We start from the raw sequence: 26,706 nt of genomic DNA, 5'->3' as shown, positions 1-26,706 counted from the left end.
CAAACTAGCATCGTTACGTTCGCTGTATTAACGGGGATTTTCATTTCACAGAGACTCAGTAACTAATACACTGCGCATGCGCATTGGTAAATCTGTAACACCTGTTCGAATTACAGCGTGTGTTACAGACGCGTTACCCAGGGGGCCGAGGGAGCCTGGCAGTTCTGCCACAAAGAGAGGGGATGATTTTCTGTAATCATTGTTCTTGTTATTTGACCTGCACATTTTCTCTCTCTTTATTGTTCTCGCTCAGTGAAGTAACTGTGTGGGAACAAAAGCTTTGTGTTCACTGCTTCTGCCTCTCGGTAATTATTGTCATAATAGGTAGACACATTATTGTACACCCCTCATTAATAGTCAATATTATATATTATATTAGGTCAGACAAACAGTTGATAGCTGATCACATGAACTTCATGACCCTTTATCAGATGGATCTCTTGATGTGTTTCAGACATTTTATATCATAAATAATATATATCTTTGTATGACGTGTAACTCTCTTTAATTAGTCCTATACTTGGTACAATCACTTGGGTAGCACTATAGACTTGCCCTTTTTGCTTGTACGCTATTCCCAGATATAACGCCATGATAACCATGGTCTGGATGTGACGCCAGGCTTTGGTGTGACCGAATTATCGTAACGTTATTTCCATAACATGAATGGAGGTTTTTTTAATGCAAATAGCTCATTAGCATAGGATTTGCCTATGAGTCAGCCAGACGTCCGTTACACGTTAGCGATCCGATATATAACGCGAGGGCATCACAACACTGTTCACCTTTGTGAATATGTGTTCCGACTATCGATACATTAAATGGGGATAACGTTACAATAAAACATTTAACGGACTTCTTAGGATCTACCCCCGAGTTGGTTTAATCAAAGTGAGAGTGAATAGGGAGACAGTGGAACCGTGTGTGGGAAGACTTTTATAGAAATAATGGTGCCATGTATCATAGGTTGCAAACCGGCATGATGATGATGATGATGATGATATGAATTTGGTGCTAGTTACACAGAACACATGGGCATTTACCTTTATAATTAACATACTTCTGTGTTTCTAAACCTAGAATTAGACGGCAGATGGTCTGCCCATTTTGCTGTTTGATTTAAAACCTCAGACCCCATGAGATCCTTTTATTTATTTCCTATTTAGGAAAGCCTTAAATGTATCCCAAGTAGTGTTGTACTGAGTCCTGAAAATTGCCGGGCACCGGCCAAAAAATAGAAATGTTACCGTACTGGGTACCCGGCCATGTAGCATAGACTTACCTGCAGCTGGCGGCGGAGGGTGAGGAAGTCTCCAGGGGAGGGTGATGAGGACCACGGCGACATCGTGGGAGCATCGGCAGACATTCTGGTGGTGCCAGCAGAGGACGTCCTTTTTGAGCAGAGGCGGAAGCTGCGGAAAACACATTACAGCTGATGCCGGTGGGAGCCGGGAAACATGTGACTGGAGCAGGAGCGTTACTATTGGACAGCCAGCTCCTCCCCGGCTGTCCAATAGTAACACTCCTGCTCCGGTCACATGGTTACCCGGCTCCCACCGGCATCAGCTGTGCTGTGTTCCGCTGCTCACACAGACTCAACAATGACGTCCTCTGCTGCTGCCACCGCCACCGGGATGTCTGCCACTGCTCCCACGATGTCGCCGTGGTCCTCATCACCCTCCGCAACCAACTGCAGGTAAGAGGGAGCAGAACGGAAATTACCCGGCGCCGGATCTGGATATCTGAAAAAGTGCCGGGTAAGCCGGGTAATTACCCGGTACTCGTTATATCACTAATCCCAAGCATTTTTTCTTTCCCTTACTAGATTAGCTTTTACCACCTCTGTTGGGAGGCTGTTCCATGACTCTACCAAACTTTCTGGGAAGATACATTACTGGATACACTATCCAATAAAGGAATGTGTGTGTCATTCTACTCCGCTTCCAGACATACTGAGAAACATAAAACACACAAACAGACCCACACCCACTAACTTGTATTTTTCATGTTTACCTTGCATTAAAAACAGAGACACACGCCCGAGAAAGATTGACTTTATTTTAAAATAAAGGATTTGTACGGTTTCTCAAATAGGGCCCCTTATAGTAAAATACAAGGGGCCGACAACAGATTAGTAACATTACAAAAATGTACTAGAAAATAGCATTTGCATACAGCTGAGGTAATTATCCACGCACCCCACAGCCAGAGAGGCTCGCAAAGCATTAGATCATTATTGCCACATATACAATTTGCTAGTTAGTCTAAACCGGACATGCACAATGCTGGAATTGTTAAGTGGCCTTTAGCAATGACCTACATACTGTACTGCAGGCAATGTTAAAAACCACGTACATGTCTGTTACTGATGTGCATATGTCAACATCAAATAATTGTAAAATACTGTCATTTTTGTGTTCAAATTCATAATGCCACATATGGCTTTAGAGAGTACTTTCTTATTAACAAGGGTATGTTAAAAATACATTAGCATAGAAAGGTTAAAAAAAAACATGCACTAATCTTTTAGAAATGTAGCAATTCTGATGCATTTTTCAATGGTTTAAAAAAAAAAAAATACAGAATGCTAAGCATTTATTTTAAGTCATTTCTTACCAAGCACATATTCCCAAACAGCCTTTCACTGTTTATTTCTACACTACGCCTCATTACAAGAACACTGAATTATATGCAAACCATACATAAACCAGGACCCACAATGGGATTAAACCAAAGACTGGTATATGTAGGAGGCCACTCCCCTATGTTATCACATAACAAAGCACTAAGGTACACTGTACGTAATCAAAGTATAGTATCAATAGAAATATAAAACAAAACGTATCTGTACCTATGTTTCGGACCACAGTCTGGGCCGTTGTCAGGGGCTGGAGTTTGAAACCTTGGAAGAGAAAGTGTCCGTAATTCACTCCTATCGATGATATACTTTGAATTTAATGATGTACAGAGCGCAGAAGTTTTGTTTGGTGATTATGTAAGTAAAAGCGAAACCAAATATCACAAAATCGAGTCTTGGTTCATTGAATTGCTTAAAGATGTATCTGTTTTTTTGTCCTTATCTGTGTTTGGAAAGTTCTGACATCACTGAGGCTCCTAGAAAGCCGCTGTCAGAAAACCCCCAATGGGAAGGCTTCCATTTCTTGGCGTTGCTTCCTTCATTAGCAGTCCCCACGTTTCTGCCCCTTGCCTCCCAATAAACAGGAAACTGGCAGGAGATGTAAAACAGCCCAATGTCTTTTTTGTTTTTTAAATTATTGAGCAGCCTTCTTATAGCTTCGGTGTAAAATACACACTTCTCTTAAAATACTCCCATGGCATTTTTGTTATTCTAAGCAAGGTATTGCCCATCATTACAGCTGTTTGCATGTCAGCCCCCCGTAACAGTGGAGTCTCACTTTGCAATGTGTACTAGAGTTGCAATGAAGCAAATGCAATGAGCCTTAAGTCCCCTTATCTACTGTACCTCGCCCAACGGCTGCTAACTAAAAATACGCTTTTGCTTTTAAGATTCAGTTCTGAAAAACACTGTATAAAAATAAATCCCAGAACATGCAAAACGCCACTGACTTCAGTGCGAGTTTTCCTGCGATAGCGTCCCAAACGGATTCATGAATAATCCCCATGGTCTCCTAAACCGAACAGTGCTCTATTGCAGGGGTGCTCAACCCCAGCCCTCAAGATCCCAGAGCAGGACAGGTGGCTCAAGCAGAGGCTCTAATTGAGCCACCTGTGCTGAAGCTGGGATATCCTTAAAACCTGACCTGTTGGGGGAGGGGACTGCAGTTGAACAACACTGCTCTAGGTGAGAAAATTATCTACATTTTCTGGCACACTGTCAAAAATGTTTATGGAGACCACACTAAGTTGCAGTGACGTTTCTCTCCCTGCTTCAGTTATTATGCTAACCACTATACAATGGATCTTCACCACTTCCCTAACTATTATTATCTCTGCTTCCCTACTTTTAAAGTTAAGGAAACGCATGTGCCGCTCACTATCAGTACAACAGTACTACGCGTTCAACTTGGAAAACGTTTATTCATTAGGTCAAAAAAGTATTATTATCCAGAGGATATTTTTTTAATTGTGCCTAATAAAAAAAATAAAACTCATCTCCAAAGTGTGTAAAAGTAAAAATTGGTAGCGCAGCACCACAAAAACGGGTGGCGAGGTGTGAGATAGAGGTGATTACATACAGCGGCAGGCAAAAAGAGTCCCTAACGCGTTTCACACTGAAAGTGCTTTGTATCCTTAGGCCGTGCCTATAGTGCCGTCGATGGCGACACGGCGGGTGACGTCACCCGCCGCCACCTGCAAAAGTTATGTTTCACCGGGCGGCGGGGTTGCGGGATTCTGGCAATTTGATTTGTTCAAGGGCCGTCACGTGACGCGACAGCCCTTGAAAAGTCTCATTTTGCCGGCTTCCAGTTGCTGCGACATCGCTCCGTCGCTGTCGCGCGCACCATAAGCGCACGCGGCGGCGGCAATGTATTTGTTTTCGGGCGACATCACGTCGCCGGCACTATAAGCGCGGCCTTACTCTGAACAGCAATAAAAAAAAAGTTTGGTTTAAGTCAACAAAAACAAGTTTTTGTTTTGAAATATGGGGTCCTGGAATGCTGAGTTCTGTGTCATTTTTTTGAAAGTACAAACAGAACTGTGCAACTTGTAATTTCTAATAACATGCGTGTAAAGTCAGAGGCACAAGCAAAGCACTGAAGATGTGTAAACATTACTTTCTGTGCCATGCTATACCAGTCTCATTTACTGGAATAAAACTCTACCCTGAGACTGTTACAAAATGTTACTTGAACAAGGAGTGCTACACAGGCAGCTGAGACGTGTTACATGTGTGATTCCCTTGCTTGATAACTGCAGCGTATATTTCATATAACCTGAGTGGATTGCCAACTACGGATGTCTCAGGCTCACCCCAAGGTTACTCAATGGGAAAGCACATTAGGATTTGATTTTAGTCTATTACTGGTGTAAGATTTTGTATTACATTTAAAATGCAAGAATTTGCAATTACATTGACCGTGTCATTCTGAAACAGTGACCGTAGATTTAATTGTAAATGCACATTTTTGTATTAATTCAACATGTCGTGTTGTAACCATTTTATATAAGATGTATTAGATTAACTACTGAGTGATTGATGAGTGACTGTGCAACAGCATGATCTAAATAGAGAATCATTGTGGAGGGGGGGAGAAAGCAGTTAAGAAACACTGGTTTATGCATCGATTTACAGTACAGCTCCTCTAAACAAAAACATGCAGTGAATATTAAAATGTCACATGTACAAAAATATAATATTTTATGCATTTGTACTGTACAATAAGAAAACGTTGTACCTGCAGGTGTGATCATGGAAGAAAGCAGTGCTGTAGTTAGTGCAACAATTGCAGAATTATTTTCTTAACTACTGAAATTCAATGGTAGCTTCTCTGCATACAACTGGAGCAGGGGCGGCCAACTCCAGTCCTCAATGGCCACCAACAGGCCAGGTATTAGGGATATCCCTGCTTCAGCACAGATGGCTCAACCAGAGGCTCATTCATTCTGATTGAGCTACCAGTGCTGAAGCAGGGATGTCCTCAAAACAGGACATTAAGGACTGGAGTTGGCCATCCCTGAACTCTCCCCCCAATTCCTATAAATTATATTTTTCTCTGTGCAGTTAAAACACCCCCAAAATGTTATTCTGTGATATTATTTTTTACCCATGTGTATTTGATTACTTCTACTACTGTTAAGGGCTGCATTGAGCCTATGTCCACTTGGTCAAAACATTTTCTGCCAAAATAATACAAAAAACAAAAATGCCAGACACCACTAAACTAGATATCAATTAAGTCCCAATCATCGGCAGCTATACTGATTTCTCAATAGAGAATAACTCCCCTTCCAGCAATACAGAAAAGTAAATATCTTGGCAAGCGGGGCTGAATTCCTTCCCAGTTTGCATAAAAAGAGTGGATAGGAATGCTGCATTTAATGGTACCGGTTTCTAGCAGAACATTTTTGTTTTTTTAAAGCCATGCACAGGACTTCAGCAACATTTAAGGTTCTGCAGCTGTTGGGTTAAGATAAATCATTCAGAACCAGCTACTTTATAGCAGCATGAGGCACCCTAATGCTACAGGGCTTCTAGCTTCCTCTATGGCACACAGTAATAAAACAAAACAAACTGAACCCCAATCCAGGCTCACCAAGTGCAGTGTGTGGCATTCAACAATAACATGAGGTAAATCGAAAATGCTATATTGTCTTGTAAACATATTTGTAAAAAAAAAAAAAGCCATTTCAATATCAGATATTTTAATTGCAGTGCAATGAAGTGAATAAAATATCAATCTATATGTCCTGGAAGCATTCAAAAGATTTCATAGTAGGACTTCAGTAATGGTTGGTTCCATAAAACCATCGAAAAGACACCATATATTAATGCATTCACTGAGTCTTAGTCGGAGCACATCAGTAATCCGCTGCTACTCTAAAAAGAACGTACCTTAAACCTTGTGTTGATACACTTCACGGAAACAGTGAAGCTAATCTTTGTGACCAACCAAAACCACATGTTTCTATTGTGTAAAGATGTAACAGAGCTGCTCTTTAACTAACGTAGTAAAAACCCGCATCTTTTTTTATCACTCCGGTCTGGAGTTGAATAAACACATTACGGCACACCTGGGCTTAGAATAAATGGTGCTACGTCTGTATACAACCTATAGGTCGTTCTTAGCTTTCAGTACAATTCCACTCCCCACTCACTTTCCATCCAGCTGCCACGTGTGGATTTTGGTTCTTTCTTTTGATATGTTAAGGCTGAAAGCTGCATATTTTGTTACTCTCTCTAGCCTACATAAATAAAATGATAAAACCTTTTTTTTAAATATCAAGGACATGACTGTTTTCTGCACATTGTGAAATCTACAGGTCTTGTTTTTGTGGGAAACATGACTATTTCTGAAAATGCAACCAATTACGCAAAAAGCAGTTATGGGACAAAAAATCTTTGTTCTCGAACTTTTTAAAGCAGATTTTCTCAAACTCTTCCTTCTTCTAGACACTTCAAAATGAATAACTATGTGGAGGATTCCCATAGAGGAGTACATCAACTGTGTTAATAAATACACGTTTTAGTTATCAAAATGAATGGCCCAGGGTCTGAAAAACAGCATGTCATAAATAAACCCTCAGCACTAATCTGCGGACAGTGACTGAAAAAGACATAACTACCTGAAGTTTTTTTCAAGGTTTTCCCACCACCAAAGTTTTGAGAAATAGTTTGAGAACCACTATCCTGAAGACCTACAGTTCCTACATCTGCTAAAGACATATTTTCTATTGCCTCTAAACTCAATCTATATATTCCCATGCAACACCATGGGAAGCAGTACTTGAAGGACAGGTGCTGCCAAGAGAGTTGACAGATGCTACTCCAACCAGTTCCTACTATAAAAACAGGACGGACAAAACACAAATGTCTCAAGTATCAGAACTATTTCAGTGCAGTTTGGATGTTAACCCCTTTGCTGCTCTGCAATACATTACAGGCTCCTCTCTGGCACCAAAAGGGTTAAGAACAAATCCCTGGAGCAAGTTACCATACGTTTATTGCAAATATTATCTGAGTATTTTTCAGAGGCTCACTACGTAAAAATATTTGTAGAAAAATATAAAAAAGTAGAGGTTAATCTGCGAAACCATAAAACCTTTTTTAAAAAAAAGAAACGTGGTTGAGTCCTTGTGCCAAAATGTTCTCCATGTTCGGGCTTGTACGTTTTTGGTAGCGACAGCTTCCTTAGCTGACTTCACGCTCTCCCGTGGTGACATTACCATGTCACCAATATCACTGTTAAGTTTGTCCATGACCATAGCGTCCTAACCCTGCAGGGAAGAGAGCAGCCATTAGCATGAGTCAAGATTTCAGCACCATGGATAGAAAACTCCTTACTCTGTCCTCTGTGAGGCCTGCTAAAATAATGTTGCATAGCCAAGAACATGCACAAGGTACATTTGTTGGATGAATGTATAGTACGGTAGGAAACCTGCAAAGTAGCAACTGAGAAGTAGATTTGATTTGGAACAACAGATTACAGATTAGCAACCCCAGGGCCTTTGAATGAAGAATAAAACCAAGTGGTCTTGGAAGCATTTATCTATGTAATTCACTTAACCGGTAAAGTCGACATTTGGAACAAATCGTTTGCTTTATCTCTACAAACTAAACCATTTATTGAAGGGCTGGAACATGAAGAAACACTGATTTATTTTTTTAAGTAAATGTTGTTATTTATAGGCATCAAATTAAAGACTATCTGAGAAAAGTGTGTTTACCTTCTAAAAAAATATATTAATGAAGAAGACTGCTACTGGATAATCGGATGCCTCAGTAACTCTTCCCTTTCTTGTATGATCAGGCAGTCCATGCGTTTCTGTTAGGATTTATTTTGGGATTATAAAATGGCTAAAGCAAAAACAAAAGTTCCACCGCTCACTATATAATAAAAAGTCAATTAAATCTTATCCAAACTATATTCCAAAACAAACACATATAATAATAATAATAATAATGTACACCAAACTGTGATTTAAAATTAAAATTCAGTCCAAGACAGAATGTCAATAAGACAAGAAAAGCAAAGGAGGCAGAAACATTAAATTTTGAGCAAAAAGTATTTGCGAGGCATCTGAACAAGGGGTTTGTACCCGGAAATGACATGTTTCTGCTTCCTTAGTTTTCAGTATCACTTTGTCATGTTGGTTATTGACCAGAGCGAAGCGCCGGCGGCAAAATAGCCACGGCAAAATGTCCGATCCCACCACAGAACGGTGCATTATTGGTGACAGTATAATGAAGTAGAGAGAACATGTGACAGTCATCCTCAAATGGTTAGTACAAAAACTACTCACAGCATCATGGTGAAAAGATGTCAAGCGGTTTATTGCTGGAGGTGACAGAAACAATCATCGTTTCAGGCCCTAACTGGACCTTTCATCAGGTACACGTGACATACAAACACATTTAATTTGGCCAAAATCTGATCCACCGGAAGTACAATGGAAAACATCATAACCTTAATAAAATACAGACAGCTCGTTCATATATCAAAATCAAATACATATGTGTTACACAGTAATAATAATATCACAAGAGCATATAACCAAGCTGTGTTTGTGTTAAATAGGCCCCTGGTAGTGTCGTCCGTAAAACGCAAGCAGAGGCCAATCAGAGGATGTGAGGTGCTGCACTGATTGTTTTAAGCTTAACCACTGGTCAATAAGCAACATAACAAAGTGATAGTGAAAACTAAGGTCATTTTCCTACAAGGCTTTTCCTCGCTTTTTTTGCTTTCTGACCGTATAATGATACCTTTAACCCTTTCTATATTTAAAGTAGCTTTGATTTGTTTTTATATGAGTCGGGGTATATTATCCATTCGGTTTGCCCATTTCTCACTGGCTCAGCTCACCACTGATATTAGCATAATTATATCATCTTCAGCCCTTTGCAAACACAGGTCTTTGCTTTAGATGTGACAGCTACATAGACATATATCCAAGAACTGATTCAATACAACCAGCATTAAAACCTTTTTTTCCAGTTTCAACATGCTTTTATAATCTTGTGCACAGCTCATATAGGGCATCAGATTATTTCGTCTTTTACCCTTTCAAAGCCAGAGGATCCCATAAAAGGGGATTTTATTATATAAAAGTTGGCACATATTGTCCCTTTCTGATACATATACTTGTGAATATTGGTGCATCTCATGTATATCTAAAAAAAGAGAACTGCAGAACTCGCAGTTCCAGGGATTCCCGGACGCCTAAGATTTTTTACTTGTTTTTCTAGCCAATATCATTAAAAAAACAAAAAACTCACAGATGTTACCATTATCTTATTGTTTTGCAACTTAAAAGATGATTCAGCTTGTTGAACTGAGCCAACTACATTGGCGCGTTGTTTACAAAATGGTTTTTCTGAGCTGATTGGGAGTGTAGCTTTAAAAGTGCATCAACTAATGTGTTTCAATGCCGATTAAGAATATTTTTGTGGTATGAATGCACCATTTGAAAAATATTCAAGAAGAAATGCCATAGTCGCATGCAATGTGTTCCAATTAACGTTAAACAGTGAATCAAGGCAGCAGTTCTTAAAAGGATATATATATATATATATATATATATATATATATATATATATATATATATATATATATATATATATAATACTGAGTTAAGTTATGGTGAGTAAAAAAAGTGACAAAAACCCTCCACAGGAAAGCAAATATGCAAATATGCAAATATAGCTATATTTGCATACAGCTATATTTGCATATATATATATATATATATATATATACAAACACACACACACACACACAAATCTCCTTTCTGGTTATGGACTCCACAGAGTGTGTACAGGCATTGTTAATTATCATCTCCTCTTGTAAGTTGTACATGCTTTATTTTTTAACACAGCACACTGCATGCGCTCTTCCACAACAGAAGCAGATATAATGCAGAAAAGTACTGTAATTGGATACTTGCCACTAGTTAGTACAAACAGCAGAGGCAGACACTGTTAGCTTACAGTGCTTTGAGAATTTTGTATGATCCATTCAATTGCATCCCACCCCTAAAACAACATAGAAAATGTTTTAACATATGGGGAGAGGGGGAAGTGACGCACAGCGACACATACTGTAGTTTGATGCATCTCATTATAATCTGCCCGTCATGTGACGCCTCCCAAAAAGTGGCACTATGATCAATTTGCATTTCTATTTTCTACTCCCAGAGGAAAATATTGTTGTTGAATGTTAACTGCTTGTGAGGGCTCTCTGAAAACGTAAAATATCATTCAAATGCTCCTGCGCTCAGGGAAGATGAAAGCCATTCAGTTAAAGACTTGGTTGCATATGATTTAGTTTAGTATCAAATAAACTTGTTTGAAAGCTTGTTGTTTCATGCTGTTAAAAATCTTTAGTAATTAGTTGTAACACAACCACACACTATGTAGCTAGAGATCTCTCTTCAGGAATATTTTGCTACATTTCTAATGTTTCTCCTGTGATGTTATTTTTTTTTTTTAACAGTGTGGCCTAAATTGCGTGAAAACAAATTGTATTACAACCACAGAACATACAAAACACGTGAACCTTTATTCAGAGACACGGATTCCAACAATCTGCATTGACAGGTACATGGCAATGAATAGAGAATAGTATCCTGTGGCACTCGAAAACTCTGTGACAAAAGTCAAATAGACATTTCAAGTCTTTTTAATGATGCAGATATAATCCGGGAGCGATTTCTGCTGGGATTCTCGCTTTCCTGCGAGAGCACCAACCACCAGTATGAAAGGAGTGGAGTGCGCCCGACATCTTTGCATCCGTTGATGTACATGGGGATGCCCTTGCTGTTGGAACAGTGAATACTGGGTGTCTATTTTGTCCTTAGGATTTTACAGTGGGCAAAGTTCCTCAATTACATTTCACGATATTATTCAAAACCTGTTCAACAACAAGTTCCTCAGACCTAATTTGAAAGGTCTGTACAGGATAGTATGTTTGCTTTTAAAACAAATTCAACTTTATTTAAAAAGGAAGTAGATCTGTATTTAAGGTTTGTAAATATAAAAGTGGATCTCTCTGACCTGTAATGCCAACAAACTGAAATCTGCTCAGAGTAACTGTTTTTGTGGTTTTTAAGCCTGTGTCCCTGGGGAAACAGGGCATGAAGAATCAATCTCCTCCATCTTACAGAGTATAAATATATTATTCTGTGAGTGCCATACTCAGGGCTTATAAGGGTTAATGTGAGCACACTTTCATGGAAACACATACCTTCCTGGCATTTGAAGAGATTGTGTTAGCCATTAATCCTTCCAAATAACTGCTTAGGCTGACTCCTTTCACAGTAATTATGGCTTCTTGGGTCAGCACTGTCCTGCAACATGAAAAAAAACAATATTTGCAGATGAGTACAAATATTGCACTTTAACTTCTTCAATGCCCGAATGACCTGTGTCACAATGCGATGTAATGCACTACAACCCACTCCTGCTCATAAGGCGTTAAATATACCTACAATACAACCACACAATGCACCTCTAGGGATCCAAATTCTAGAACAGGGGTGGCCAACCTGACTCAGCGACAAAATGTACCAGTGTCACTGTCAAAGGACAACAAGAAAAAACAAATACCTGTATACACTGACGCAGAGCATAACCTGACTGTGTCCGTGTGTAGTGCCGTCTGACTACATACTCTGTGTTAGTGTATAGTGCAGAGTATAACCTGACGGTACTATACACTGACAAAGGGTAGAACCTGGGGGGGAGGTGACACATAGGGGGTGGGTGGAAGAGGGTGACAAATAGGGAGGAGGAAAAGAGGGGTGACACATAGGAATGGGGAAGAGTTGGCAGTGAGGGACGGGGGGGCAGTTGGCATGATGGAGGGGAGGCTGTTGGGGTGACAGGGGGGCAGTTGGGGTGACAGGGGGGCAGTGGTGGACAAGATGGTGAGGGGGCAGTTGGGGTATTGTATGTCTTTATTTATATAGCGCCATTAATGTACATAGCGCTTTACAGCAGTAATACACGTGACAATCATATAAATAACAAATAATACAAATAACAGATCATGGGAATAAGTGCTTCAGACATAAAGTAACAATTAGGAAGAAGAGTCCCTGCTCCGAAGAGCTTACAATCTAATTGGGGTGACAGGGGGACAAAGTGATGACAGGAGGGAAAGGGAAGACAGTGGGGGACAAGAAGGGCAGAGGGGTGATTATCCCTACCTTGCTCTCCAGCCTCCACAGTCAGCCCCATGTGGAGCTCCCAGCAGGTAGGGTGTATAATCACTGTAATGAATGCTGCTTGGGAGCCCACCAGGGGTTGCGGGTCCGTAGGAGATAGTTAGAGGGCGCTCTGGCTTCTCTTCAATGTCTCTATGGTCTCTCTGCACTCTTTGCACTCAGAGCCCCGGACCTCTCACTTTTTTATTTTCAGGGGCCGCACATAAAGCACTGAAGGGCCACGGGTTGGCCACCCCTGTTTAGAACATCAACAGCTTCCTGGGTGTTATGAAAAGTAAAACGTGTATAATATCCATCATTTACTTTTGTTGAAGTGGCAGATTCCCGTTTAAGGCCCTGTTACACGCCATGTGATTTGGGCAAGTAAGTCACTTTACTTCCTGGTACATCAGGCACTTACAGAAGCTGAATGCTGTAACAATAGACAACTTGTTATATTGTAGTTGTTGCGTTTCCACTGACTGCAGGACAGCTTTAACGGCAAACATCCTATGAGCCCAGGGAGCAAGATCTTTGCCGATCGATCACAGGAGAATATATTGATCGGCATCTTAGGTAATTACTTTTCCTTAAAGGTAATCAAATTCAGCATATATTAAAACCCCCCAAAAATGTGCCGCCACGAATGAACCTTTAAAATAGATTACAAATGCTTTGGGCATAGATTAATTGTGTTACAATATGTTGTCATCGTTACATACAAGTAACTATTACTTAGTTTAATGCGTGTAGAGTTCTTTTACTATGGTTTTAATACTATGGTTAGGCCTACACCCTGGGTTGTTATTTATGATGCTTGTTATTGAAAGAAAACAAAATGAACACTCTGCTAACTGACTTACTCTTCTGGATTTTCGGGATGAGGCGTGTAAACCAACCTTTCATCAACTGACACCAAATTTGTAAGAGTAATCTAAAAGAGAAAGAGAAATATGTGTGTTTGATAAAAATGAAGATGCAAATTGTGATACCCCTATTTTACCAAAGTATTTAACCTCTCACCATAGCACTAGATGAGGTCAGAATAAAATTGAGATAAAACTGGACAAAAAAATGCAGACAGGCTAAGAAAACATGTAGAAATCAGTTACCGACTGAGACAGGGACTTAACCCCTGTCTACATAGGGCTCCAAATAGAAGGCCTGTATCTGGCTGATGAGTCCAGCAGGGAGCTGATTAATTGCAGCTACAGACTATTAACCAGTCTTCATGTGGCTCCTCAGTCAGGTAGAAAAGCTTCCCGCTTAAACTGCAGGGGATCTCTCTAGCACTAAGGAGGTGCGTGCTGCCAGAGAGAGATCCCAAGGAACCAGACGCTCTATTCCAAGACACAGCCGTCCCTGGAACCTGCCGGAGGGTGCACCCCCCAGACACCAACCAAGACCCAGACTAATGTACAGAGTCCCTGATACAAGTACCTCTTTGGACTTTGGGTCAGAGGTTAGTAAGAGGCCTATCCTCCCAGCCCTGCAGATAGGGACTGGGAAGTATGAGTTAGCCTTGACAAAGAGATAGGCTGTTTGTTTATTTGTATGCTGCCATAAAGCTCTGTTGTTTTGAAGCTACGGGCTAAATAAAAGTCAATGTTTATTTCCCCCAAATCTGTCTCCCTGGCTATACCTCTGCACTCGTCTCCTTCACCAGCACATTTAATCAGAAAACATACATTTTCCAAAATGTAAAAGTACACAGTATAGTTCGCAAATAAACAGTGAAATGCCATCTGTTGAACATATCCATAAAATCTACATAATACTCACATTTGTTGAACACAGTACCATTTTCTTTTCCACTGGGTCAACTACAGAATGTTCTTTAATGTACGTCAAAGTTCTATTAGTTCCAAGAATCTAACAGAGATTAAACAAGACAATCAGTAAATCTGTATTAGATATACAGACATATACATACATACTGTACATATATACATACATACATACATACATATGTGTGTGTGTGTATATATATATGTGGATACATGCATACATATATTCGTAATACAAAACAAGGATAGACAGCACTCAGAATGGGAGAGAAAAACTGTAAGGCAGGTGACACAGGAACAAGGAGGAACCCTATTTCCTCCAAAATAATAGAGAAAGGGGGGGTACTCAAAAGATAAATTCAATAATGGGATATGCCAAATCAATTTAATATGTGAATATGACAAGTGAAGCAAAAGTAAACAACTTGGATAGTGCAGCAAACACACAAAAAGAGCCCAAATAGCTAATAAGAAGCTCTAGGTACACAAGGGGAGGGAGATGACACTGGGAAAGGGAAGGTAGACTTGAGAAACCACGCAGTGGGGGATGGGAAAGTGAAGAAAACAGGGAAAATAGGGGAGCAACGAGCCCAAATAGCTAATAAGAAGCTCTAGGTACACAAGGGGAGGGGGATGACACAGGAAAAGGGAAGGTGGACTTGAGAAACCACACAGGGGGGGAGGAGAAAGTGAATAAAACAGGGAAAATAAGGGAGCAACATTTCGGGGCGATTGCCCCTTCCTCACGCCCATTCCCAGAGGTCACAAATGACCAGAAGTACAGTACTTCCCTTAAAACCCTGTGTAAAAAAGGACAAACTCCCTACAGACAACTGATGCCACAATCTCAATATGAGCTCTATTGCAGCAAATCACATAAAGTCTTATAAGAGCAATAATCTCAGTGGGGACCCTGCTGAGGTAATCCACCTGTACGCCCGACTGGGCAACAATTGAGAAAGTCAATATAATGACAACAAATGTCCAATACGTCCAGCAACAGCAAAAAGGTATTGAGGAAAAAGAGGTATAAAGCAACAATAAACTTGCAGTGTAATACTTTATCCGTAGACCGAATGTCTCAGAAGATCCTCAATTCACTTCCCCCCCTAACAGCTGTACTAGGGATGTCGTAAGAGTGTGCTGACAGGATCCCCAGAAATACGCGTCCATGTCGACGTCATCAATGGGCGGAGATGGTGATAGTGGTCACTGATTGGACTGTTGTAGGTGCGTCAAGCTACGAGGACCCTCCTAACCAGGAAGTCGCCACTATTGGTTCACCCAATACATCAGGGAGGCGTCTGTTAGCGCAAGCGCATCAAAATAACCCAGCAGACTAAGAGCGTCCCTGTTACCATGGCGACGTCGGGACGCTTTCATGGTTTCTCCAGTACATCTGGATGGACTCAATCTCAAAACAGGTTTATGAATAACAATTTTTAAAAACCAGGGTCTGAGAACAGCCGGCACCTATGGGGGACCATAAATCTCGCTCAGCACTATCCAGCTCAAAAACAACAGCTCCAATCGAGCTCTTTATTAATGGCCCTATAGGACGACCTGGTGGTTTCATCACATTTTTATGGATCTTCGGTAAGGTATACAGTACCGGCATAATTGGATCTTTTTTAATGAGAAAATCCCTTTGTTTTTTGGAGATGACTCCTTTCTCAAGTGCATTAGTGACAGTAAACAAGATTTTTTTTTTTAGCAACATCGGCCGTGGGGTTATATGGAGCAATCCTATAACTACAGAGAAAAACCGCAAGGGAGGAAAGTGGAGCACTGCGCTGGGATATGAAAATCAGGAACCGGCACACCATTAAAATAAACTAATTTATTAAGTGACTGCGTGAGACACCAAACAGGACAACTACCCACTCTGACGCATTTCGGGCTAAGCCCTTTGTCAAAGAGGATATACTTTTTGACAAAGAGCTTAGCCCGAAACGCGTCAGAGTGGGTAGTTGTCCTGTTTGGTGTCTCACGCAGTCACTTGATAAATTAGTTTATTTTAATGGTGTGCCGGTTCCTGATTTCCATATCCCAGCGCAGTGCTCCATTTTCCTCCCTTGAGGTTTTTCTCTGATGTTGATCTTCTATCAAGTTGGATGCACGCTTTGACGGAGTTCCTGTATGTGAATACTGATGGTTACCTAAGAGTACCCCCATTTCTACTAACAGTGAGTGTACTGTGGAAGTATTCTGCTACTTATTAACAGTGTTGCCTATATGCTCTGTGGTCATATCTGAGTGTGGTTGGTTAAAAGGGGGTGCTCTACCTGTTGGTGTCTGTGCCTCCCAGTACCCTATAAATCCCACTCTATGATTTAAGCCGGTTATGTTGGCGGCCACTTGTTCATGAGTCATAGGTTGTTTATTACATTTTATGTCAATATACTATATCAATATATTGGAGCAGATATACAAGGATTTTTATTCCAAGGATTAAGACTTATACTGCTCAGTCTTTATGGGACTTATCGGATGTTATGTTCTATGACTGTGAATTGTTCCTGTTGCACCGAGGCTGGACTGCATGTCCTTTTCGTGCAATCCTATAACTAGATGTATCGGAAAGCTATCTGAGTATTTCTGTCCTATAGTCAGCCCTATTCACAATCACTATTGCGCCTCCCTTATCAGCGGGTTTGATAATGATGTTGGGGTCTGTATTAGTACATTAAGCGGACGGCTCAAGAACATAATCCTGCACCACTGGCATCTATTAAGGACAGATCCCCTTTTGGCTCCTGTCCTCTCACTAAAATCACTCTTTTCCTACAAACAGGGTAAAAATATACACAACCAACTAATTAAGTCTGATATAGGAGGTACTACTCAAAGACAAATCTTCCTAGGGACCCCTAAGTTAGGATGTTACAAGTGTTATAGTTGTAGCCAATGCGACAGCATTCAAGAGGGTGATATATTTTCCCATCCACACACAGGGAAGAAATTTACCATACAGAACTTCTACCCTTGTTTATCAAGAAATGTCGTTAATTTGATCAAATACCCTTGTAGTCTGCGATATGTTGGTGAGACTACACAAACAGTAAAGGACAGGATTCGACAACACAAGGCTGCTATCTGCAGGTGTGATTAGGAGGCCCCAGTGGTAGATAACTTCACACACGCTGGACATAACGGTTTCAGTTATTGATGTGGTGACAAGGAGCCAGCGGGGCGGCGACATCAACAGGATGCTTCTACAGGAAGAGTCGAAGTGGATCAGGCATCTTGGCACCATGACTCCCGGGGGCATTAATAAAGAGCTCGATTTGAGCTGTTGTTTTTGAACAGTATTCTGCTGAGCAAGATTTATGGTCCCCCATAGGTGCAGGCTGTTCTCAGACCCTGTTTTTTTTTAAATTGTTATTCATAAACCTGTTTTGAGATTGTGCATTCCCTTTGTCTGCAGACCTAACCGCTTGCCAAGTTGACTAAGGTGCCCCTAGTCTGAAGTATGTGACCCATCATATCGTCATAATCTAGGATTGTTGTGATCCATCCTTCATACTTCATGTATCGACCCACCTCTATCCCTAGACATATGGTGGACATCTTATCATGTTACTGTATAGCGTTTGCTACACTATCTGTCTGGTGGTGCTGACCTGCTTAATACTGCTACTAGGAGTGTTCTTTCATTGGCTCACTAGGACCCCTCCAAATAGCCTTTACTAATACTATTGTTGTTGGTTTGGTACACGTATCTATTATATCCATGGGTAGGTATACGTTTGTAAAGTTCACTATTTAGTACATAAGGATGAACCATGTATCTCTGTTTTAAAATGTATTTATTTTTTTATATATATTCATCTTGAGTGCTTGGTTGATGTGTTTACATTGGAGCTCCAGAAAGATGTTCTGGGTTCCCATTGGCAAACATTATGTCTCCATGATGACGGGGATGCTTCCTATCAACAGTGCTGTGGTGGTGAGCATGCGCAGACGGTTCACCCAGATGAACCGGAGCAAACATGAAAGCGACCCGACGTCGCCGTGTTAACGGGGACGCTCAGCCTCCGATTATACTGATGCACTGAAATGCGTGCGCGCGCATCTGTGATGTCACAGTTGTGACATCGCAGAGCAACATGTGCCCAAGCACATTCTTCTGCGCGCGCGACTGCAGGCTGAAATCTGTTTTTTTTTTGTTTCAATTTTTTTTATTAGACAGTTATGACATTACAGGGTATAGATAATACAAACAGTAAGCCCGTCTAATACACATTTTTTTTTTTTTCCTTAACTGGGGAGAGAAGAGGAAAGGCTCAACGTCTCCCTGACCATATGTGGTCCAACGGGGCGGCGCGAGCATGGAAACAGAGAGGGGATAGAGAAGAGAGGGGGGGTGGGGTGGGGGTGGGGAGGGTGTAATGGGGAAAGGTCTTATTCCCTAGCTTCTTGGCAGTTCTGGTTTGGATCTTGGTGTCCATTGGGTCTCTGATCTGTTAAGGGGTGTTTCGTCTTAGGAGCGCCATGTGGGTGTACCATGGATCCCAAATATTAGTGAATGAGGTAGAAGACCTCTTAAGGAAAGCAGACAATCTCTCCATGTCCATTACTTCTTGCACCCTTTTTATTATTGTTTGTTTTGAGGGGGGAGACACTTTCTTCCAGGCGGCTGCCACCGCACACCTAGCCGCCGTGAGGATGAAGGAGACTAATTTTCCTGTTGGTCGGTCCAGATAGTCTAGGGGCCTGGCCAACAGGTAGGTCAGCGGTTCAACAGGTATTTTGAGGTCTGTGACCTCCTCTATTAATTTTTGTGTTGTTTCCCAGTATTTCTGAATTTCCGGACATGTCCACCAAATGTGGGCCATGTCCCCCTTTTGACCGCAGCCTCTCCAACATAGATCGGATGCCAGGGGGTAGATTTGATTTAGTCTGACTGGGGTAAGATACCAGCGGAACATTATTTTGTAAATATTTTCTCTGATTGTGGTACATATAGAAGTTCCTGAGGCATTTTCCCAAATACTTTCCCAATCCTCTCGGTCTATAACTATGCCCAATTCTGCTGCCCAATGCAGCATATAGTCATGTGTGGGGGCTTCTGTGCCCCTCTCTAGCTCCGCACATATTTGTGTTATTAGACCTTTCTGGTGAGCTGTTTCTCTGCAGAGCCGCTCAAAACCTGTGAGAGGGGGAAATTTCAATGTTGGGGATATTGTTTGGATAAAGTGTCGAATTTGTAAGTACTTGAACACGTTCAGTCCTATTATTCCATATTTGGTTTGTATGTTTTGATAGCTCAGGAACTCCCCGAGGCTCAAGAGGTCGGCAATCACCCTGATGTTTTTGGTTTGAAATTGGTCAAATTGTCTGGGCTCACAGCCAGGTGGGAATTTCGGATTTTTGTGAATCGGTGTAAGTTGGGATTGTGGTGTTGTGAGCTTGTACTTGAGTTTGCTTTTCGTCCAGGTCTCCCATGTGTGTCTCATTGGGCCTAGTTTGAATTTTCTATTCTGCATGTCCTCCTTGTTCAGGGACCAAAGGCAAGCCGGCAGTGAAGGCGTTCCGGCATATTGTGTTTCTATATCCAGCCAACAATATTGGTTTGGGTTTGCGTTCCAGACTACCACCTGTCGCAGTTGGGCAGCTAGGTAGTATTTTGTGATGTCTGGGACTCCCAGTCCTCCTCTCCCCCTTGAGGCCAAGAGAACTGTTCTAGGGACTCTAGGTTTTTTACCTTGCCAAATAAAGTGGAAGATTAGTTTTTGGATATTTTTCAGTTCCGAGCCAGGGATGTGGACCGGGAGAGTCTGGAAGTAATATAATAACCTAGGGAGTATGTTCATTTTAACCGAGACCATTCTCCCGATCCATGATATTTGATAACCTCCCCATTTTTCTAAATCTTGTTTAATTTTATGGAATAAGGTCGGATAGTTATGTTGGTATAGGGATTGGTAGGTCCTCGATATCTTAACCCCCAAGTATTTGATACAAGAGGAGCTCCAACGGTAATTGAAGTTTAGTTTGAGGAGTTTCACCTCTGGCTCTGGCAGACTTAGGTTCAGGGCTTCTGACTTATCATTGTTTATTTTATATCCTGAGATTTTTCCAAAATCCCGGAGTTCTTTTTGAAGGTTGGGTAGGGAGATTTGGGGTTTGGAAAGGGTTAGTATGACATCATCCGCGAATAGGGAGATTTTATGCTGCCTGTTTCCAATTTCTATTCCTTGGATGTCCGTATTGAGTCGTATTGCTGATGCTAGTGGTTCTATCGTTAGCGCAAAGAGGAGAGGAGATAGAGGGCATCCCTGTCGAGTCCCATTTGTTATCTCGAATCTGTGGTTATTGCCCCCTGGTAGTTTCACTGTGGCTGACGGGTTTTGATATAGTCTACGGACCCCCTCTAAGTATGCGTCTTTAAAGCCAAATTTGCGCATAGTCTGGTCCAAAAATTGCCAGTTTATTCTATCGAACGCCTTCTCTGCGTCCAGGCTTAACAGGAGTGCTTTGGTGCCTGTGAGGTGAACATGGTCAATGATATTAATTATTTTTCGGGTATTGTCTGAGGCTTGTCTCCCCGCGACAAATCCTACTTGGTCGATATTAATTAACCTCGGTAATATTGGGTTTAGCCTATTTGCCAAAATTTTGCTATATAGTTTGAGATCACTATTGAGGAGGGAGATTGGACGGTAGCTTCCACATTGCATCGGGTCTCTGCCATCCTTATGTATTATAGCCAAATTGGCTAGAGACATTGTTGGGGGGATTTGATTCCCTTCCATAAAATAATTGAATATTTTTAGTAGATGCGTGGATAGGGTTGGCAAGAACCTTTTATAGTAAATATTTGTGAAACCGTCAGGGCCAGGAGACTTAGTAAGCTTTAGTGATTTGACCGCCTCTTCCAGTTCCTCTTTTGAGATCTCAGCATTGAGGACTGTGTTTTCCTCCTCCGTCAGTGAGGGGAGTTGGCATTTATTTAAATATTGAGTTATAGATTCTGACGCTATCGGTACAGGTCGGCCGTTTTTAGCTCTTAAATTATATAGTTCTGTGTAATATCTTGTGAATTCCGCTGCAATCTTGCTTTCACTATATTGAATCTCACCAGACCTACTCTTGATCGCCGTTATTTGGGATCTTTTTTGTATCCCTCTTAATTTACTAGCTAAGAGTCTGTCAGCTTTGTTGCCTTTGTCATAGTATAGTTGTTTGGTCCATTTGAGGGCCTTTTCAACGTCCTCCAGCTGGGTTTGTCTAAGCTTTGTTCTAGCATCTATTAATGACTTGTATATTTTTTTTGAGGGATGTGCTTTATGAGCTAGCTCTATTGCTTTTATGTTTTCTGCGAGTTCTTTGATTAGCGCTTGGCGGGCTTTTTTCCTGTGGGATGCGATGGAAATAAATTTCCCTCTGATCGTTGCCTTATGGGCTTCCCATAGGATTGCTGGAGAGGAGACTGTTCCCATATTGAGGGAGAAATAGTCCTTAAGTGAGGATCTGACTTCTCTCTCGATCTCTGGGTGATTTAGTAGTGAGTCGTTCAGTCTCCAGGTGTACGTTGTTGTTTTTTCAAAGGGGACTGACAGAGTCAAGGTGACCGGGGCATGGTCTGACCATGTGATTGAGCCAATGTCTGATTCTATGGCTGCCGCCATCACATTTTTGGTGGTCAAGATGTGGTCTATTCGAGAGTAAGTCTGGTGAGGTGCTGAGTAGAATGTGTAGTCTCTCTGGCCCTGATGTTGGGTTCTCCAGACATCCACCAGTGAGAATTCGCTCATGATTTCCCTGAACCTTTTCCCCTTGATCTGGGAGTGGGTTTTGCGGGGGGGGCCCATGTTGGTTGATCTGTCCTCGGTAGGGTTTAAGACCATATTGAAGTCTCCTCCCACTATCATCGATGACAGATATCCCGGGTCAACACCCTCGAGAACAGCTTGTAAAAACTCTGTTTGGTTCTCGTTTGGGGCGTATACATTGATCAGGACGATTGCCGAGCCCGCTAGGGAGCCATATACCATTAGGAATCTACCCTCTGGGTCCATTGTTGTTCTGACATGATTAAATGGGGTGCCTTGTCTGATAAGGATAGCCACACCCCTCTTCTTACTACTAAATGATGCAAAAAAGCAGGTCGGGAATATTTTTTTGAATAAATTTGGGGGGTCCTGTGATGTGAAGTGGGTCTCCTGTAGGAATATGATGTCTCCCCCTGTTTTTTTCATATCGTTGAGTGCAAGTCTCCGTTTTCTATTATTTTGGAGCCCTTTAACATTCAGTGAGCAGATTTTTATTGGGGCTGTGGATGTCATTGTGATTTTGTTGTGGCTTGAGGACTCAGGATCTCCCCCTTCCCACTGGAGGGGATCTTGCTTTTATGTCCTAGGTATGTATTACTTCGGAAGCTGCTTTGTTTATGGGGTAGGGATGTGTCTTGTCTATATTTTCTTTGGTAGTTGTTTGTGTGGTGCCAAGGAAGGGGGGGGGGGGGAATGAGGGGGAGGGAGGGTGGTTAAAGATCCGCTGGGACAGAGTCAGCGGATAGAGAGCAGATAGGATTAGGGCCTTTTCAGGTCCTAATATTGTGTTGCCAGGCCTAGTGAAGGCCGGCATTTGGGCAGGTGTGCCCATCTAGGGAGGTTCCGGCACCAGTGACCGGCGTGCAACCGAGGGGTCCAGACCCTAGGTTGCTAGTGTGTTGCGCTTTCCCTTTTTCTGTCGTCATGTTTCGGTTTTAGGCTGCGTCGTGTTTTACTTGTATGGGGGGGGGGGGGGGGGTGGGTAGTGAAAGGGAAAGAAAAAAAAGAAAAAGGGGGGGAGGGTGAGCACCCAAAGAGACGTTCAGGTTATGAGTGTTGGAGTCGCTGACGTTGGTTGTATGGCTCGGGTTATTTTGCCATTTTGGTGAGGTATATAAGGGTGCGTATTTCTCTGTTGGTTACTTAAGGCCGGTTGGCAGCGTTCTACTGGGGCGGTGGGGGGCGGGGAGCACAGGGGTGGGTGGTGAGGGTAGGATGGGGGGGGGGGAGTTGAGGGTGGGGGGCGTCCTAACTTTCTTTCTTCTCTATGTTGGTAGTTATGGGTTAGGTCTGCCTTTTATTGGATCTGTATGTGTTGTGTGTAGTTTCCTAAACACAGCCCATACTAGTACACAGTCAGTTTTCTGGTTTAACATACACAGACGGATGTGCCTGGTAGGTAACATAGGAAACCTGCGTTGATCTACATCTCGTTATTGTCATGACATGCAATACATTTGGTCTGCTTGTTTAAACATTGCGATATAACCCTGGTATATAATGTTTCAAATCTACCTTAACATAGATAACAATATGGGTCTGACACGGAATACAACTTCGTCGCGCGAGCGCCTCCTGATCTTAGATCCTGGGGTATGTTATAGCAAGCCTGGGTTAACCTGTTTTATTGGGACTGTATGCATTGTGTGTAGTATCATATACGTTGTCTATTATTAGTACACAATCAGCTTTCTGGTTAACATATACAGAGAAATGTTCCTGTTAGGTTACATAGTAAGCCTGCCTTAACCTACACATCGTTATTGTCATGGCATGTAATACATCGGCGCTGTTTCTACATAGTTACGTGATCCTGGCATTTAATATATCAAATCTACCTTGACATACACAACAGTACAGGTCTGACAAGGGGCGTATCACAATCGCACTGATACCCCCTGCGTTATGATGCCGAGGTGTACCATTGCAAGCCTGGATTTACCTATACTGTGATGTGGTCCAGGCATGCAGCATGGTAGACCTGTTTCGTCATGCGCAGTAGGTAACCTGTCAAAGGCTTACAACGACGCATACAGCAGTATCTGTATGAGAACCTGATAATTTCGCCCTGGCATATACATCTGAGTATTCTTGTCTAGTATCCTGGCACATTTACGGTACAGTCTTGGGCAGTAGTCTGTCTCGGCTACAGCATGAGGGAGGGGGGGGGGGGGGGGAGAGAGGATAGGGAGGGAAGGGAGTGTGGGGGGGGGAAAGGTGGGGGGGGGAAGGTGGGGAGGGGGGGAAAGGTGGGGGGGAGGGGAGGTGGGGGGGGAGGGATTGAGGAGGGACTCCTATTCTTAGATTTTGCTATCGGCTTGGAACATTGAACATATACGCCCCTAGGAATCTCATTGTTCTTTTTAGTCAGAATTATTTTAAAGTTTTATGTCTGCAGCCCATGGTTTGAATGGGTCGCAGACCAGGGTATCTTTGTATTGTCCAAGTTCTTTTCATGTCGATATGGGTCTCATGGGGCCCTTGGGGGGGGGGGGAGGGTCGGGTGTCAAGGCATGGGGAGGCCTTCTGTGGCCGGGAGGGGGGGGATGGGGGGGGAGCAGGCCCGTGTTCTCCCGACAGTGGCGTGACTCTCTGATCGCCGCAGTGTTATACAGGCAGTAGTACTCACGGTTACCGTTGGGGTCACGGTGGGGTGATAGGGGGGAGACAAAAGAAAGCGGAGGGGGTGATCCGACCGGATGTCCTGGGTTCCCGTCTGAGTGCTCGCTTCCTCCGCTCCCGTGAGGGCCGGTCGGTTGTCGGGGCCTCCGGGAGGGGAGGGGCAAAAGGATCCTGCGTTCCCCTCGCGACGGCGGGTCTTGGCTCCACACTGTCTCAGCTAAGCTTCAGCGTCGGGGCTGTCGGTGTGCACGTCCGTCCTCATTGCTGCGGCCGTTCCGGTGTGCTGTAAGAGGCTTTGCCGCCTCCAGGTACTCGCCACGTTCACTCTCTGGTCGGCCGCCTGCCGCGTCTCGACGTCATCCGCTCCGCTGGTATCGGCAGCCGTCTTTGATGCGGAGGATCAGGTTTGCAGACGGGTCTGTGGGTTCTTTGGGGGGTGAAGGAGGGGGTAGGGGGGAGAGGTAGAGGGGTGGCGGGCGGGGGGGGGGGGAGGTGTGGGTGGGGAGGGGAGAGAGGGGAGAGGGGGGGGGGAGAGAGGGGAGGGGGGGGGGAGAGAGGGGAGGGGGGGGGGGAGAGAGGGGAGGGGGGGGGGAGAGGGGAGGGGGGGGGGAAGGGGGTTTCTGATGTGTTTGAGTGTTTAGCTAATTTCTGGTAGACGCTTTGTGATGGCCTTGTTTGGTGAGTTTTCAGGGTCTTCACTTGACTCTGCCTTGTCTTTGTCCTGCCAGCCTTTCGGATGTTCTTGCTGGCGGGTCTCGTGTGTCCGGTTCTTGGACTCTGGAGGGGTTCTTATCCCACTCTGCTGGCGGGTTCAGTCCAACCGTTTTGGCAAAGCGCGCCATATCCTCTGGGTGTCTGATGGTATGGTATTTCCCGTTTTTCTGCACCAGCAGTTTAAACGGGAAGCCCCAGTTATATTTGATTTCTTTTTCACGCAGGAGTTTGGTTAGAGGTTGCATCTCTTTTCTCCTGAGCACCGTGCGTTTAGACAGGTCGTTATATATTTGAAGATGGTCGCCTTTGTGGGTGATAGGTTCTTGCGCGCGGCATGCTGCCATGATTTGCTCTTTTATTGTATAATGGTGGATTCTTGCAATCACGTCTCTAGCTCTGTTGGGGTCATCTGACCTTGGTCCCAAGGCTCGATGTGCTCTGTCCATTTCACACTCACTTGGAGTAAGGTCAGGGCAGACGGATTGGAAAAGGGCCAGGATGTAAGGTTTAATCTGGGCTGGGAGGACCGATTCTGGGATCCCTCTGATCCTGATGTTTTGTCTTCGATCTCGGTTTTCCTGGTCCTCTATCTGGTCTTTAAGATTACTCACTTCGGCCCCCAGCCGGTAGATTTCGTTCGCGGCGTCTTCTTGGGCCTGTGTTGCGTCAGCCATTTTTATTTCCAGCTCCGCGGTGCGCTCTGAGAGGCCCGAGATCTCCTGTTTCAGTTCAGAGACCGCAGCTTTAAGGTCCGCTTTGAGTGAAGCATGTAGCTTGTTCAGCATTGATGTTATTAGCTCTTGCATGTAATCCCGCGTTAGGGCTTCGTCTTGCGGTGGTGGTGTGTCGGTGCGGTCACGCTCCATTGCCGCTTGCTTGGCCCCGCGTGGTGTGGGGCCGCCGCCATCTTGGCTTCTTGTGGCAGCCTCCGAGCTCCTCTGAGAAGGGGAGAGAAAACGGGC

The 26,706-nt window shown here is 43.1% G+C and overlaps 1 protein-coding gene across 3 annotated transcripts in view; it reads right to left on the bottom strand.

Moving 5' to 3' along the window:
• Positions 1-2,019: 2,019 nt before the first annotated feature.
• The window catches only part of PRELID3A (PRELI domain containing 3A), a 48,971-nt gene continuing 24,284 nt past the window's right edge, over positions 2,020-26,706 (bottom strand). The window contains exons 3-7 of one of the 3 annotated variants that reach the window (XM_075585394.1): positions 14,626-14,715; positions 13,707-13,777; positions 11,883-11,985; positions 10,585-10,672; positions 2,020-7,917 (exon numbers count right to left, since the gene is read on the bottom strand). In XM_075585394.1, coding sequence (XP_075441509.1) covers positions 10,619-10,672; positions 11,883-11,985; positions 13,707-13,777; positions 14,626-14,715 — 318 coding nt within the window. In that variant the 3' untranslated portion in view covers positions 2,020-7,917; positions 10,585-10,618. Of the gene's footprint in view, positions 7,918-10,584; positions 10,673-11,104; positions 11,456-11,882; positions 11,986-13,706; positions 13,778-14,625; positions 14,716-26,706 lie in introns of those variants that run through there. The other 2 variants (XM_075585395.1, XM_075585393.1) reach the window with 2 other exon arrangements.

The sequence above is a fragment of the Ascaphus truei genome, chromosome 2 (genome assembly GCF_040206685.1).
Source record: "Ascaphus truei isolate aAscTru1 chromosome 2, aAscTru1.hap1, whole genome shotgun sequence".
Taxonomy (NCBI): domain Eukaryota; kingdom Metazoa; phylum Chordata; class Amphibia; order Anura; family Ascaphidae; genus Ascaphus; species Ascaphus truei.
Note: the sequence above shows the minus strand (reverse complement) of the source record. Positions and strands in the feature narration are given on the sequence as shown.